General features: G+C 46.8%; 1 protein-coding gene across 1 annotated transcript; it reads left to right on the top strand.

The window, feature by feature from the left end:
* Positions 1–2553: 2553 nt before the first annotated feature.
* LOC310918194 (uncharacterized protein) lies at positions 2554–16464 on the top strand (the record flags this gene model as incomplete). Its single annotated transcript, XM_083876991.1, has 6 exons — positions 2554–2701; positions 4359–4493; positions 7388–7485; positions 8252–8310; positions 10840–10980; positions 15050–16464. The coding sequence occupies 6 exons, from the start codon at positions 2554–2556 to the stop codon at positions 16050–16052; spliced, it is 1584 nt and encodes a 527-aa protein (XP_083733117.1). The 3' UTR covers positions 16053–16464.
* Between the last annotated feature and the right edge of the window lie 304 nt (positions 16465–16768).

Below are 16768 nucleotides of genomic sequence, written 5' to 3' on the forward strand. Positions count from 1 at the left end.
TTGTGAGAAAAATAAAGAGGAAGAGTTTTGTGAGAAATGGGAAGTGGGAGAGAACGGGGGGGGTGGATTTTAGGGGAATTTTGGGATGGATTTTAGGGGAATTTTAGAATTAATTTTAGGGAATTTTGAGATAGATTTTAGGGGAATTTTGGGATGGATTTTAGGGGAAAGTTTGGATTGATTTTAGGGGAATTTTTCAATTGATTTTAGGGAATTTTGGGATTGTTTTTAGGGGATTTTGAGATTAATTTTAGGGGAATTTTGAGATGGATTTTAGGGGAATTTGGGATTAATTTTAGGGGAAAGTTTGGATTGATTTTAGGGGAATTTTAGAATTAATTTTAGGGGATTTTGAGATGGATTTTAGGGGAATTTGGGATTAATTTTAGGGGAATTTTGGGATTAATTTTAGGGGAATTTTGGGATTGTTTTTAGGGGAAGGTTGGGATTGTTTTTAGGGGAATTTTGGGATTGATTTTAGGGGAATTTTGGGATTGTTTTTAGGGGAAGGTTGGGATTGTTTTTAGGGGAATTTTAGGATTAATTTTAGGGAAATGTTGGGATGGGATTTAGGGGAATTTCGGGATTGTTTTTAGGGGAAGGTTGGGATGGATTTTAGGGGAATTTGGGGATTATTTTTGGGGAAATGCTGGGATGGGATTTAGGGAAAGGCTGGGATGGGTTTAGGGATAAGCTGGAATTGATTTTAGGGAAAGGTTGGGATGGGATTTAGGGGAATTTTGGGATTGTTTTTAGGGAAAGGTCAGGATGGATTTAGGGGAAAGTTGGGATGGATTTTAGGGAAGGTTGGGACGGGTTTTAGGGATAAGCTGGAATTGATTTTAGGGAAAGGTTAGAATGGATTTTAGGGAAAGATTCTTCTCCCAGAGGGAGTTTGGGATGGGTTTTGGGAAAGGAGGAGGTTGGGATGGATTTAGGGAAAGGTCAGGATGGATTTTAGGGAAAGGCTGGGATGGGTTTAGGGAAATTTTGGGAAGGGTTTCAGGGGAATTTTGGGGTTGATTTTGGGGAAATGTTGGGATGGATTTAGGGAAAGGTTGGGATGGGTTTTAGGGAAATTTTGGGATGGGTTTTAGGGAAATGCTGGGATGGGTTTAGGGATGGAGGGATGGCTTTGGGACCCTCCCCACCCCCATTTCCCTGTCCCCTCCCCTCCCCTGTGACGTCCCCCCTGTGCCCTTTAACCCAAAACCCCAAATCTCCTCCCCGCCCCAAAAACAGCCCCGGAAGGGCCCGGCCACAAAAACCCCACAGGATGGGGGGCGGGGACGGGGACAGTGACACAGTGACACTGACAGTGACACAGGGACAGAGAGACAGGAACTGTGACAGACAGTGACACAGGGACAGAGACAGTGACAGACAGTGACACAGGGACAGAGACAGTGACAGTGACAGGGACAGACAGACAGGGGTGGCATTATCAGGACAGGGCAGTGATAAGGACCTGGTGGCACCAGGACAGGGGTGACAGTGCCAGGACAGAGTGACAAGGAGCTGGTGGCATTACCAGGACAGGGTGACAGTGCCAGGACAGGGGTGACAGTGCCCAGACAGGACAGTGACAAGGAGCTGGTGGCACAGGGACAGGGTGGCATTACCAGGACAGGGGTGACAGTGCCAGGGTGGCAGTGCCAGGACAGGGCAGGGACAGGGAGCTGGTGCCACCAGGACAGGGGTGGCACTACCAGGACAAGGTGACAGTGCCAGGACAGGGCGGTGACAAGGAGCTGGTGGCACCAGGACAGGGTGACAAGGAGCCGGTGGCAGTGCCAGGACAGGGGTGGCAGTGCCAGGACAGGGTGACAAGGAGCTGGTGGCACCAGGACAGGGTGACAGTGTCAGGACAGGGGTGGCAGTGCCAAGACAGGGTGACAGTGTCAGGACAGAGTGACAAGGAGCAGTGACACTGCCAGGCCAGGGTGACAGTGCTGGCAGGGGTGACAGTGCCAGGACAGGGTGACAGTGCCAGGACAGGATGACAAGGAGCCAGTGACAGTCCCAGGACAGGGGTGGCAGTGCCAGGACAGGGTGACAGTGTCAGGACAGAGTGACAAGGAGCAGTGACACTGCCAGGCCAGGGTGACAGTGCTGGCAGGGGTGACAGTGCCAGGACAGGGTGACAGGGAGCCAGTGGCAGAGCCAGGACAGGGAGCTGGTGGCATTACCAGGACAAGGGTGACAGTGCCAGGACTGAGTGACATTATCAGGACAGGGCGGTGACAAGGAGTTGGTGGCAGTGCCAGCACAGGGTGACAGTACCAGGACAGGGTGACAAGGAGCAGTGACAGTGCCAGGACAGTGTGACATTCCCAGGCCAGGGTGACAGTGCCAGCACAGAGTGACAGGGAGCTGGTGTCACTCCCAGCACAGGGTGACAAGGAGCAGTGACATTCCCAGCACAGGGCGACGGTGTCAGGCCAGAGTGACAAGGAGCCGGTGTCACTCCCAGCACAGGGTGACACTCCCAGCACAGAGGTGACACTCCCAGGACAGAGGTGACACCCCAGCCCAGAGGTGACACCCCGGGCCATGTGTGTCCCCCGGGCGTGGCCCCTGGTGGCCCTGCTGTCCCTGTGCTGGGCGGGGCTGGGCGGGGCCGGGCGCTGTCACCCCCTGGAGCTGCGGCAGCTCTGGGGAGGGGACACCAAGTGCTGCCCCCCCTGCGCATGGAAGGGAGGTCAGTCTGGGAATTGGGGGAATTGGGGGGAATTTGGGGGAAATTTGGGGTAATTGGGGTGGAAATGGGGATAAATGTGAGTAAATTGGGATGTAAATGGGGGGAAATTGGGTGTAAATGGGCCCTAAATGGGGATAAATGGGAGTAAATGGGGTGTGAATGGGTGTAAGTGGGGTGTAAATGTGGGTAAATTGGGTGTAAATGTATTTAAATGGGTGTAAATTGAGTTTAAATGTGTGAGAATTGGGGTAAATGGGGTAAATTCAGTGTAATTGGGGTGGAAATGGGGACAAATGTGGGTAAATGGGGTGTGAATTGAGTGTGATTGGGGTGTAAATGGGGTGTTCATTGAGTGTAAATGTGGGTAAATACGGTGTAAATAGAGTGCAAATTGTGTTTTAATGGCTGTAAATGGGGTGCAGATGGGTGTAAATGTGCATGAATTATGTGTAAATGGGATGTAATTGGGGTGTTAATAGGGTGTAAATGTGGGTAAACGGGGAGTAACTGTATACATTGGGTGTAATTCGAGTGTAAATGGGAATGAATGTGTGTAAATTGTGTAAATAGGGTGTGAATTGTGTGTGAATTGAGTGTGATTGGGGTGTAAATGGGGATGGAGGTGAGTAAATTTGGTGTAAGTGGGGTGTAAATTGTGTATGATTGGGTGTGATTGGTGTGTAAATGGGGATACATGTGTGTAAATTGTGTAAATAGGGTGTGAATGGGGCGTGAGTTGGGTGTAAAGGTGTATAAATGGAATTCCCTTTGGGACAGGAATCAGGAATTCCGTTTGGGATGGGAATGGGGAATTCCCTTTGGGACGGGAATTGGGAATTCCCTTTGGGACAAGAATCGGGAATTCCCTTTGGGACAGGAATCGGGAATTCCCTTTGGGACGGGAATTGGGAATTCCCTTTGGGACAAGAATTGGGAATTCCCTTTGGGACAGGAATCAGGAATTCCCTTTGGGACAAGAATTGGGAATTCCCTTTGGGACGGGAATGGGGAATTCCCTTTGGGACAAGAATCGGGAATTCCCTTTGGGACGGGAATTGGGAATTCCCTTTGGGACAAGAATCGGGAATTCCCTTTGGGACGGGAATTGGGAATTCCCTTTGGGACAAGAATTGGGAATTCCCTTTGGGACAGGAATCGGGAATTCCCTTTGGGACGGGAATGGGGAATTCCCTTTGGGACAAGAATTGGGAATTCCCTTTGGGACAAGAATTGGGAATTCCCTTTGGGACGGGAATGGGGAATTCCCTTTGGGACAAGAATTGGGAATTCCCTTTGGGACAGGAATCGGGAATTCCCTTTGGGATGGGAATCGGGAATTCCCTTTGGGACAAGAATTGGGAATTCCCTTTGGGACGGGAATGGGGAATTCCCTTTGGGACAAGAATCGGGAATTCCCTTTGGGACGGGAATTGGGAATTCCCTTTGGGACAAGAATCGGGAATTCCCTTTGGGACGGGAATTGGGAATTCCCTTTGGGACGGGAATTGGGAATTCCCTTTAGGACGGGAATGGGGAATTCCCTTTGGGACGGGAATGGGGAATTCCCTTTGGGACGGGAGTCAGGAATTCCCTTTGGGACAGGAACTGGGAATTCCCTTTGGGAATAACCAAGCCCTTTAACCCTTTCCTGTCCCAGACCCGCCCCGGCCGTGTGAGGGTGTCGCGGACCCGCAGTGTCGCTGCCCCCCGGGGAGCAGCTGTGGGGACGAGAACTGCCTCAGCTGCAAGTGGGTGCCCCGCTGCAAACCCGGCTGGGAACCCCACAGCACAGGTGAGGGGATTGGGAATGGGGCTGGGGACCACACAGCACAGGTGAGGGGAGTGGGGACCCCACAGCACAGGTGAGGGGGCTGGGAATGGGAATGGGAATGGGAACCCCACAGCACAGGTAATGGGATTGGGAATGGGGCTGGGAACCACACAGCACAGGTGAGGGGACTGGGGACCCCACAGCACAGGTGAGGGGGCTGGGAATGGGGCTGGGGACCCCACAGCACAGGTGAGGGGCTGGGAATGGGGCTGAGAACCACACAGCACAGGTGAGGGGGGAATGGGATTGGGAATGGGGCTGGGAACCCCATGGGATGGGGAATGGGGGATTGGGAACCCCACAGCACAGGTAACGGGGTTGGGAATGGGATTGGGGCTGGGAACCCCATGGGATCAGTAATAGGGGATTGGGAACCCCACAGGATGGGGAATGGGGGATTGGGAACCCCACAGCAAAGGTGATGGGGGAGTGGGAATGGGATTGGGGACCCCACGGGATGGGGAATGGGGGATTGGGAACCCCATGGGATTGGGAATGGGAAAGGGATTGGGATTGGGGTTGGGATTGGGGTTGGGATTGGGGCTGGGATTGGGGCTGGGAACCCCACGGGATGGGGAATGGGGGATTGGATTTGGGATTGGGAACCCCACGGGATTGAGAATGGGATTGGGAACCCCACAGCAAAGGTGATGAGGGATTGGGAATGGGATGGGAACCCCACAGGATCAGTAATTTGGGATTCAGAACCCCACAGCAAAGGTCATGGGGGATTGGGATTGGGAGCGGGAAATGGGAACAGGATTTGGGGTTGGGAACGGGAACAGTGTTTGGGGTCGGGATTTGGGGCTGGGAACAGGAACAGTGTTTGGGGTTGGGATTGGGAACAGGAACAGGATTTGGGGTTGGGGTTTGGTGTTGGGAACAGGATTTGAGGTCCGGGTTTGGGATTGGGAACAGGAAGAGGATTTGCGGTCAGGATTTGGGATTGGGAACAGGGAATGGGAACAGTGTTTGGGGTTGGGGTTTGGGATTGGGAACAGGAACAGTGTTTGGGGTTGGGGTTTGGGGTTGGGAACAGGGAACAGTGTTTGGGGTCGGGATTTGGGGTTGAGAACAGGGCAGGGAACAGGATTTGGGGTCGGGGTTTGGGATTGTGAACAGGAACAGGATTTGGGATTGGGAACAGGAACAGTGTTTGGGGTCGGGGTTTGGGGTCAGGATTTGGGGTCAGTGTTTGGGGTCGGGAACAGGATTTGAGGTTGCGATTCGGGGTCGGGAACAGGAAGAGGATTTGGGGTCAGGATTTGGGATTGGGAACAGGGAATGGGACAGTATTTGGGGTCAGTGTTTGGGGTCAGGATTTGGGGTCAGGATTTGGGGTCAGTGTTTGGGGTCAGTGTTTGGGGTCAGGGTTTGGGGTCAGGATTTGGGGTCAGTGTTTGGGGTCAGTGTTTGGGGTCAGGATTTGGGGTCAGGGTTTGGGGTCAGGATTTGGGGTCAGTGTTTGGGGTCAGGGTTTGGGGTCAGGATTTGGGGTCAGTGTTTGGGGTCAGTGTTTGGGGTCAGGATTTGGGGTCAGGGTTTGGGGTCAGGATTTGGGGTCAGTGTTTGGGGTCAGGGTTTGGGGTCAGGATTTGGGGTCAGTGTTTGGGGTCAGGGTTTGGGGTCAGGATTTGGGGTCAGGATTTGGGGTCAGGGTTTGGGGTCAGGATTTGGGGTCAGTGTTTGGGGTCAGTGTTTGGGGTCAGGATTTGGGGTCAGGGTTTGGGGTCAGGATTTGGGGTCAGGGTTTGGGGTCAGGATTTGGGGTCAGTGTTTGGGGTCAGGGTTTGGGGTTGGGAACAGTATTTGGGGTCAGTATTTGGGGTCAGGATTTGGGGTCAGGGTTTGGGGTCAGGGTTTGGGGTCAGGGTTTGGGGTCAGTGTTTGGGGTCAGGATTTGGGGTCAGTGTTTGGGGTCAGGATTTGGGGTCAGGATTTGGGGTCAGTGTTTGGGGTCAGGATTTGGGGTCAGTGTTTGGGGTCAGTGTTTGGGGTCAGGATTTGGGGTCAGTGTTTGGGGTCAGTGTTTGGGGTCAGGATTTGGGGTCAGGGTTTGGGGTCAGGATTTGGGGTCAGGGTTTGGGGTCAGGGTTTGGGGTCAGTGTTTGGGGTCAGGATTTGGGGTCAGTGTTTGGGGTCAGGATTTGGGGTCAGGATTTGGGGTCAGGGTTTGGGGTCAGTGTTTGGGGTCAGGATTTGGGGTCAGTGTTTGGGGTCAGGATTTGGGGTCAGGATTTGGGGTCAGTGTTTGGGGTCAGGATTTGGGGTCAGTGTTTGGGGTCAGTGTTTGGGGTCAGGATTTGGGGTCAGTGTTTGGGGTCAGGGTTTGGGGTCAGGGTTTGGGGTTGGGAACAGTATTTGGGGTCAGGGTTTGGGGTCAGGGTTTGGGGTCAGTGTTTGGGGTCAGGGTTTGGGGTCAGGGTTTGGGGTTGGGAACAGTATTTGGGGTCAGTATTTGGGGTCAGTGTTTGGGGTCAGGATTTGGGGTCAGGATTTGGGGTCAGTGTTTGGGGTCAGGATTTGGGGTCAGGGTTTGGGGTCAGGATTTGGGGTCAGTGTTTGGGGTCAGGGTTTGGGGTCAGGATTTGGGGTCAGTGTTTGGGGTCAGGGTTTGGGGTCAGGATTTGGGGTCAGTGTTTGGGGTCAGGGTTTGGGGTCAGGATTTGGGGTCAGTGTTTGGGGTCAGGGTTTGGGGTCAGGATTTGGGGTCAGGGTTTGGGGTCAGGGTTTGGGGTCAGTGTTTGGGGTCAGGGTTTGGGGTCAGGATTTGGGGTCAGGGTTTGGGGTCGGGAACAGTATTTGGGGTCAGGGTTTGGGGTCAGGCCCCGTGCCCTGACCGCCCGGCCCCGCAGGGATCACCCATTACAGTTTCGGGTGCCGGCGCTGCGGGAACGGCTCCTACTCCGGGCCCAGGAACAGCTGGTGCCGCAACTGGACCGAGTACGGCCTCGTTACTCACCCACAATTAACCAGCAGTAATTATTAATAATAATTAATAGCAATTGTTTCAATCAGTGAGTAATAAATGGCCAAATAATCCCTAATAATTAGTAATTATTGTTAAGGATGGGTTTGGCTCCTTTGAAAAGAGAAATAAGGATAAATAATAACAGTAGATGGTGGTTAAGAATAATTATTAATTTTTAATTATTGTAAGATAATATTTATTGTTAGTTGTCATTAATATATTTTAAAGCTTCCCAAAAAATCCCCCAAAAAAACCCAGAAAAAACCCAAAGAGCCCAAAAAAAGAGCCCAAAAAAACCCACAAAAAAACCCACAAAAAAAGCAAAAAAACCACCCCCAAAATCCCCCCCAAAAACCCAAAAATACCCCCAAAACCCCCCCCAAAAAACCAGAAAACCCCCCAAAACCCCCAATAAACCCCCAAAACTCACCAAAAAACCCAGAGAAACCCCAAACCCTCCCACAAAAACCCCAAAAAAGAGCCCAAAAAAGAGCCCCAAAACCCCCCAAAAATCAAAAAAAAAAAACCCCAGAAAAACCCAGAAAAAACCCCAAATATAGAGGCCAAAAAACCCCCAAAAAACCGCAAAAAAACCGCCAAAAAAACCCAAAAAAGAGCCCAAATTTCCCATTCTGCCCCAGGAAGGAATAAGACCCTTGGGAAGGGTCAGAGGGCTGGAGGAAAAGTGGGAAAATCCCAAAATTCTGATTTTTTGCAGCTGTGAGAGCAACGGATTCGTCACCCTGAGGGCCGGGAACAGCACCCACAACTCCGTGTGCTCCGTGCCCGGGACAGCCCTGGACACAGGTACGGGGAAATCCCAAAAATATTCCCTTTTCCAGCATTAAATCCTGAAAATATTCCATTTTTCATCATCAAATCCCAGAAAAAAATCCATTTTACGTCATCAAATCCCAGAAAAATTCCATTTTCCACCATCAAATCCCAGAAAAAATCAATTTTCTGCCATCAAATCCCAGAGAAATTCTATTTTTCACAACCAAATCCCAAGAAAAATTCCATTTTCCATCATCAAATCCTGGGAATTTCTCTTTTCCTGCTTTTCCACCACCAAATGCCAGAAAAATTCCATTTTCCACCATCAAATCCCTGGGAAATTCCATTTTTTCATCATCAAATCCTGGGGAAATTCCCTTTTCCACCATCAAATTCTGAACAAATCCTTTTCCCTTTACCTAATCCCAGGAAAATTCCATTTTGCGCCACAAAATCCTGGGAAAAAATTCCTTTTTTCCTGTTTTTCCATCATGAAATCCCAGAAAAATCCCATTTTCCACCATCAAATCCTGAGGAAATTCCCTTTTCCACCACCAAATCCCTGAAAAATTCCCTTTTCCACCACCGAATCCTGAAAATATTCCATTTCCATCACCAAATCCCAGAAAAATTCCCATTTCCCACCATCAGTTTCTGGGAAAATTCCGTTTTCCGCCATCAAATCCCAGAAAAAATCCATTTTTCACGACCAAATCCCAAGAAAAATTCAATTTTTCATCATCAATTTCTGGGAAAATTCTGTTTTCTGTCATCAAATCCCAGAAAAAAATCCATTTTTCCACCATCAAATCCCAAGAAAAATTCAATTTTTCATCATCAAATCCCTGGGAAATTCCATTTTCCCTTTTTTCCACCACCAAATCCTGAAAAAAAAAATCCCTTTTCCACCATCAAATTCTGAAAATATTCCATTTTCTGTCATCAAATCCCAGAAAAAAAAAATCAATTTTCCACCATCAAATCCCAGAAAAAAATCAATTTTCTGCCATCAAATCCTGGGGAAATTCCTTTTTCCACAACCAAATTCCAGAAAAAAATCCTTTTTCCACCATCGAATCCCAGGAAAATTTCCTTTTCCTGCTTTTCCACAACCAAATCCCAGAAAAATTTCATTTTTCACCATCAATTTCTGGGAAAATTCCATTTTCCGCCATCAAATCCCAAGAAAATTTCCATTTTCCACCACCAAATCCTGGGGAAATTCCATTTTCCAACATCAAATCCTGGGAAAAAATCCATTTTCCCTTTTTTCCACCACCAAATCCTGAAAAAAAATTCCCATTTTCCACCATCAATTTCTGAGAAAATTCTATTTTCTGTCATCAAATCCCAGAAAAATTCTTTTTTCCTGCTTTTCCACCAGCAAATCCCAGGAAAAATTCACTTTTCTCTTTTCTTTTTCCCCCTATTTTCCCCTTTTATTTATTGATCATTCCCTTCTAATTAATTATTACTATTAATAATTCCTTTCTAATTAAGAATTATTATTAATTCTATCATTCTAATTAATAATCCCTAATTAATCCCCATTAATTGCATCAGGGACCCCCTGGAGTGGGGCCCCAGCACCGTCCTGGCTGCACTAATGGCCGCGTCCCTTTATAACTAATAATTATTATTAATCATCCCTTTCTAATAAATTGTTATTGCTTTTACTTATTCCTTTCTAATTAATTATTACTATTAATCATCCCTTTCTAATTAAATATTCTAATTAAACCCCATTAATTACAGGCGGGCTGCCCCTGGAGTGGGGCTCCAGCACCGTCCTGATGACCACGTTCTTTCCTAATTAATAATTACTATTAATTCTATCTTCCTAATTAATAACTCCTAATTAACCCTGTTAATTACAGGAGGAATCCCCCTGGAGTGGGGCTCCAGCACCGTCCTGGCAGTCCTGATAACCATGTCCCTTCCTAATTAAATATTATTATTAGTCATCCCTTTCTAATTAATTATTACTATTAATCATCCCCTTCTAAATAATAATAATTACTATTAATCATCCCTTTCTAATTAACAATCCCTAATTAAACCCCATTAATTGCATCAGGGACCCCCTGGACTGGGGCTCCAGCTCCATCCTGGCCTCACTGACAGCCATGTCCCTTCCTAATTAATAATTATTATTAATAATCCCTTTCTAATTAATTATTACTATTAATCATCCCTTTCTAATTAACAATCCCTAATTAAACCCCATTAATTTCAACAGGGACCCCCTGGAGTGGGGCCCCAGCACCGTCCTGGCCGCCCTGACAGCCGTGTCCCTTTATAATTAATAATTATTATTAATCATCCCCTTCTAATTAATTATTGCTATTAATCACCCCTTTCTAATTAACAATTACTATTAATCATCCCTTTCTAATTAATAATTCCTAATTAAACCCCATTAATTGCATCAGGGACCCCCTGGAGTGGGGCTCCAGCACCGTCCTGGCCGCACTAATGGCTGCGTCCCTTTATAATTAATAATTATTATTAATCATTGATTTCTAATTAATAATTTCTAATTAACGCCATTAATTTCAGGCGGGCTGCCCCTGGAGTGGGGCTCCAGCACGGTCCTGGCAGCTCTGACGGCCGTGGCCGTGTTTATCCTGCTGCTGCTGACGGTGCTGCTGCACCTCGGCCTCTGGAGCCTCCGCACGGCCACAAAACGGGGCCCGGCAGGTGAATGGGGTTTGGGAATTGGGGTTTGGGGTGGGATTCCAGGGATAAATCCGGGTTTGGGATGGGATTGGGGAGATCCAAAGGGATGGGATAAAAGGGATAAATCCAGGTTTGGGATGGGCTCTGGAGCCTCCGCACGGCGACAAAACGGGGCCCGGCAGGTCAGGAATGCCATGGGGGATTGGGGATTGGGGATTGGGGATTGGGATGGGATTCCAGGGATAGATCAGGGTTTGGGGTGGGATTGGGGAGATCCAAAGGGATGGGATTAAAGGGATAAATCCAGGTTTGGGATGGGCTCTGGAGACTCCGCAAGGCGACAAAACGGGGCCCGGCAGGTCAGGAATGCCATGGGGGATTGGGGTTTGGGGTTTGGGATGGGATTCCAGGGATAGATCAGGGTTTGGGATGGGATTTGGGAGATCCAAAGGGATGGGATTCCAGGGATAAATCCAGGTTTGGGATGGGCTCTGGAGCCTCCGCAAGGCGACAAAACGGGGCCCGGCAGGTGAGGAATGCCATGGGGGATTGGGGTTTGGGGTTTGGGGTTTGGGATGGGATTTTGGGGTGGGATTCCAGGGATAAATCCGGGTTTGGGATGGGATTGGGGAGATCCAAAGGGATGGGATTAAAGGGTGGAATTCCAGGGATAAATCCAGATTTCAGATGGGATTGGGGAGATCCAAAGGGATGGGATTCCAGGGATAAATCCAGGTTTGGGATGGGCTCTGGAGCCTCCGCACGGCCACAAAACGGGGCCCGGCAGGTCAGGAATGCCATGGGGGATTGGGGTTTGGGATGGGATTTTGGGGTGGGATTAAAGGGATAAATCCGGGTTTGGGATGGGATTGGGGAGATCCAAAGGGATGGGATTAAAGGGTGGAATTCCAGGGATAGATCAGGGTTTGGGATGGGATTGGGGAGATCCAAAGGGATGGGATAAAAGGGATAAATCCAGGTTTGGGATGGGCTCTGGAGCCTCCGCACGGCGACAAAACGGGCCCCGGCAGGTCAGAGGGGACAAGGGGAATTGGGGTTTGGGAATTGGGGTTTTGGGGTGGGATTCCAGGGATAAATCCGGGTTTGGGATGGGGTTTTGGGATGGGATTCCAGGGATAAATCCGGGTTTTAGGTGGGATTTTGGGGATTTGGGTTCCTGGAATCACTGATGATCCAGGGGCAACATGGCTGACAAAAGGGATTTTGGGGTGGAATTCCAGGGATAGATCGGGATTTCAGGTGGGATTTGGGTTCCTGGAATCACTGATGATCCAAGGCCATAAAAAAGGGGATCCAAGGCCATGCTGATAAAAGGGATTTTGGGATTTTGGGATGGGATTAATCCAGGCCAACATTCCTGACAAAAGGGATTTGGGGATGGGATTCCTGCCTGGGATGATCCCAAAATCCCTTCAAAATCCCATCCCATCCCATCCCATCCCATCCCATCCCATCATTCCCTGATCCCACCAGAAGGACAAAAATTCCCATCTGGAGATGAGGGAGATCCAAAGGGATGGGATTTTGGGATGGAATTCCAGGGATAGATCAGGGTTTGGGATGGGATTGGGGAGATCCAAAGAGATGGAATTAAAGGGATAAATCCGGGTTTGGGGTGGAATTCCAGGGATAAATCTGGGTTTGGGATGGGGATTTGGGATGGGATTCCAAGGATAAATCCAGATTTCAGATGGGATTGGGGAGATCCAAAGGGATGGAATTCCAGGGATAAATCTGGGTTTCAGGTGGGATTTTGGGGATTTGGGTTCCTGGGATCACTGATGATCCAGGGGCAACATGGCTGACAAAAGGGATTTTGGGATTTTGGGTTGGAATTCCAGGGATAAATCCGGGTTTGGGATGGGATTCCAGGGATAAATCCGGGTTTGGGATGGGATTGGGGAGATCCAAAGGGATGGGATTAAAGGGTGGAATTCCAGGGATAAATCCAGATTTCAGATGCGATTGGGGAGATCCAAAGGGATGGGATTAAAGGGATAAATCCAGGTTTGGGAATTGGGCTCTGGAGCCTCCGCACGGCGACAAAACGGGGCCCGGCAGGTCAGGAATGCCATGGGGGATTGGGGTTTGGGGTTTGGGATGGAATTCCAGGGATAAATCCAGGTTTGGGATGGGATTGGGGAGATCCAAAGGGATGGGATAAAAGGGATAAATCCGGGTTTGGGATGGGATTTTGGGGATTTGGGTTCCTGGAATAACCAATTATCCAAGGCCAACATGGCTGACAAAAGGGATTCTGCGATGGGATTTTGGGATGGGATTTTGGGATGGGGTTTTGGGGTGGAATTCCAGGGATAAATCCGGGTTTGGGATGAGGTTTTGGGATGGGATTCCGGGGATAAATCCGGGTTTGGGATGGGCTTCTGGGGATTTGGGTTCCCAGAATCACTGATGATCCAGGGCCAACATGGCTGGTAAGAGGGATTTGGGGATTTTGGGATTTTGGGTTGGAATTCCAGAGATAAATCCAGATCTCAGATGGGATTGGGGAGATCCAAAGGGATGGAATTAAAGGGATAAATCCAGGTTTGGGATGGGGATTTGGGATGGGATTCTGGGGATAAATCCGGGTTTGGGATGGGATTTGGGATCCTGGAATCACTGATGATCCAGGGGCAACATGGCTGACAAAAGGGATTTGGGGATTTGGGGATTTTGGAATAGGATTTTGGGATGGGATTCATCCAGGCCAACATTCCTGACAAAAGGGATTTGGGGATGGGATTTCCTGCCTGGGATGATCCCAAAATCCCTTCAAAATCCCATCCCATCCCATCCATCCCATCCCATCCCATCCCATCCCATCCCATCCCATCCCATCCCATCCCATCCCATCATTCCCTGATCCCACAAAGATTAAAGGATGGAATTCCAGGGATAAATCTGGGTTTGGGGTGGGATTGGGGAGATCCAAAGGAAACGGGCCCCAGCAGGTCGGAGGGGACGGGGCGTTTGGGGTTTGGGATGGGATTTTGGGATGGAAATCCGGGGATAAATCCGGGTTTGGGATGGGATTGGGGAGATCCAAAGGGATGGGATAAAAGGATGGAATTCCAGGGATAAATCCAGATTTCAGATGGGATTGGGGAGATCCAAAGGGATGGGATTAAAGGGATAAATCCGGGTTTGGGATGGGATTTTGGGGATTTGGGTTCCTGGAATCACTGATTATCCAGGGCCAACATGGCTGACAAAAGGGATTCTGCAATGAGATTTTTTTTAAATTTCAGAGGATTTCAACCTCTCCTGGATTTTGGAGCTGGGTTTTAAATTTAAAATGAAATTTAAATTTTTAGTTTAAATGTCAGAGGATTTCAACCTCTCCTGGCTGATCCCTGGATTTTGGAGCCGGGTTTTAAATTAAAATTGAAATTTCAGAGGAATTTTAGAGGATTTTTCAACCTCTCTGGGCTGATTTTGGAGCCGGGTTTTCAATTTCAATTTCAATTTCCATTCCAATTTCCATTTCAATTTTCAATTTCCATTTCCATTTCAATTTCCATTTCCTTTTCCATTTCAATTTCAATTTTCTATTTCAAATTTCCATTTCAAATTTTAATTTCCAATTCCAATTCCAATTCCAATTTCCATTTCCATTTCCATTTCAATTCCAATTTCAACTTCAACTTCAATTTTCAATTTCAATTTCCATTTTCAATTCCAATTTCCATTTCCATTTCAATTCCCATTTCCGTTTCCATTTTCAATTTCAAATTTCAATTCCAATTTCTATTTCCAATTCCAATTTCAATTCCAATTTTCAATTCCAATTCCAATTTCTATTTCCAATTCCAATTTCAATTCCAATTTCCATTTCCAATTCCAATTTCAATTCCAATTTTCAATTCCAATTTCCATTTCCATTTCCAATTTCAATTCCAATTTTCAATTCCAATTTCAAATTTCCATTTCAAATTTCAATTTCCAATTTCCATTTTCAATTTCAATGTTCAATTTCCAATTTCCAATTTTAAATAAAAACTTTCCCCAATTTTTTAGCTAATTTTTTTCCTTTTTTTTTTTTTTTTTTTTTTTTATTTTTTCCCAGATTTTATCCCCAATTTCCCCCCTCGGGCCGTGCCGGGGGAGGAATCGCGGAGCATCCAATTCCCCGAGGAGGAGCACGGCGACAAAACGGCGCAGGAGAAACTCTCCGTGCTCTCCCTCAAGGTCTACAGCGAGCTCAGATAACCCGAATTAATTCCCCAAATTCCCCAAAAAAAATCACCCCAAAATTCCCAAAAAATCACCCCCAAAATCCCAAAAAAATTACCCCAAATCCCCAAAAAATTACCCCAAAATTCCCAAAAAAATCACCCCCAAATCCCCCAAAAATTACCCCAAAATTCCCAAAAAAATCACCCCCAAATCCCCAAAAAATTACCCCAAAATTCCCAAAAAAATCACCCCCAAATCCCCAAAAAATTACCCCAAAATTCCCAAAAAAATCACCCCCAAATCCCCAAAAAATTACCCCAAAATTCCCAAAAAAATCACCCCCAAATCCCCAAAAAATTACCCCAAAATTCCCAAAAAAATCACCCCCAAATCCCCAAAAAATTACCCCAAAATTCCCAAAAAAATCACCCCCAAATCCCCCAAAAAATTACCCCAAAATTCCCAAAAAAATCACCCCCAAATCCCCAAAAAATTACCCCAAAATTCCCAAAAAAATCACCCCCAAATCCCCAAAAAATTACCCCAAAATTCCCAAAAAAATCACCCCCAAATCCCCAAAAAATTACCCCAAAATTCCCAAAAAAATCACCCCCAAATCCCCAAAAAATTACCCCAAAATTCCCAAAAAAATCACCCCCAAATCCCCAAAAAATTACCCCAAAATTCCCAAAAAAATCACCCCCAAATCCCCAAAAAATTACCCCAAATTCCCAAAAAATCACCCCCAAAATCCCAAAAAAATCACCCCAAAATTCCCAAAAAAATCACCCCCAAATTCCCCAAAAAATTACCCCAAAATTCCCAAAAAATCACCCCAAAATTCCCAAAAAAATCACCCCCAAATCCCAAAAAAATCACCCCAAAAACCCTAAAAATCACCCCAAAAACCCTAAAAATCCCCCCCCAAAAATAAAAAAAATTTTAAAATAATAAACACAAAAAATCAGAATTTGGGTTGAGTATAAAGTTGTTTTTATATAAGAAAATTAGTTGATTTAAGGCAAGTTTGGGGTATTTTTTCCTAAAAATTCCCCCCAAAACAAACAAACAAACAAAACCCTTAAAAAAACCCAAAAAATAAGCCCAAAAAAATAAAAAAAAATAAACACAAAAAATCAGAATTTGGGTTGAGTGTAAAGTGTCATTTTTATATAAGAAAATGAGGGGATTTAAGGTGGGTTTGGGGGTTTTTCTGCACAAAAAAAATTGAATTTTTGGGATAAAATCCCAGCTGTGAAACTCCAGGAATTCTTCCATTCCAGGAAATTTTTCCCAGATTTTTCCTGTATTTTTGCCCCTCTGAGAGAGACCTAAAATTAATCTAAAATTTCATGGATTTTGCTGATAAAATCAAGAAAATTTTTCTGATAAAATCACCAATTTTTTTCCAAGACAAAAGTGACCAAAATCCCTCCAATTAATATCAAAATTTATTGATATTTCTGATAAAATCAAGATTTTTTTTTCTGATAAAATCAAGACATTTTTTCAAGATGAAGATGATGAAAATCCCCCCAATTAATATCAAAAATCATCAATTTCTCCAATAAAATCACAGATTTTTGTCATTTTTTCTCCATTTTTCACC

Source organism: Zosterops lateralis (assembly GCF_965231275.1).
Source record: "Zosterops lateralis genome assembly, chromosome: 22".
Lineage (NCBI taxonomy): Eukaryota > Metazoa > Chordata > Aves > Passeriformes > Zosteropidae > Zosterops > Zosterops lateralis.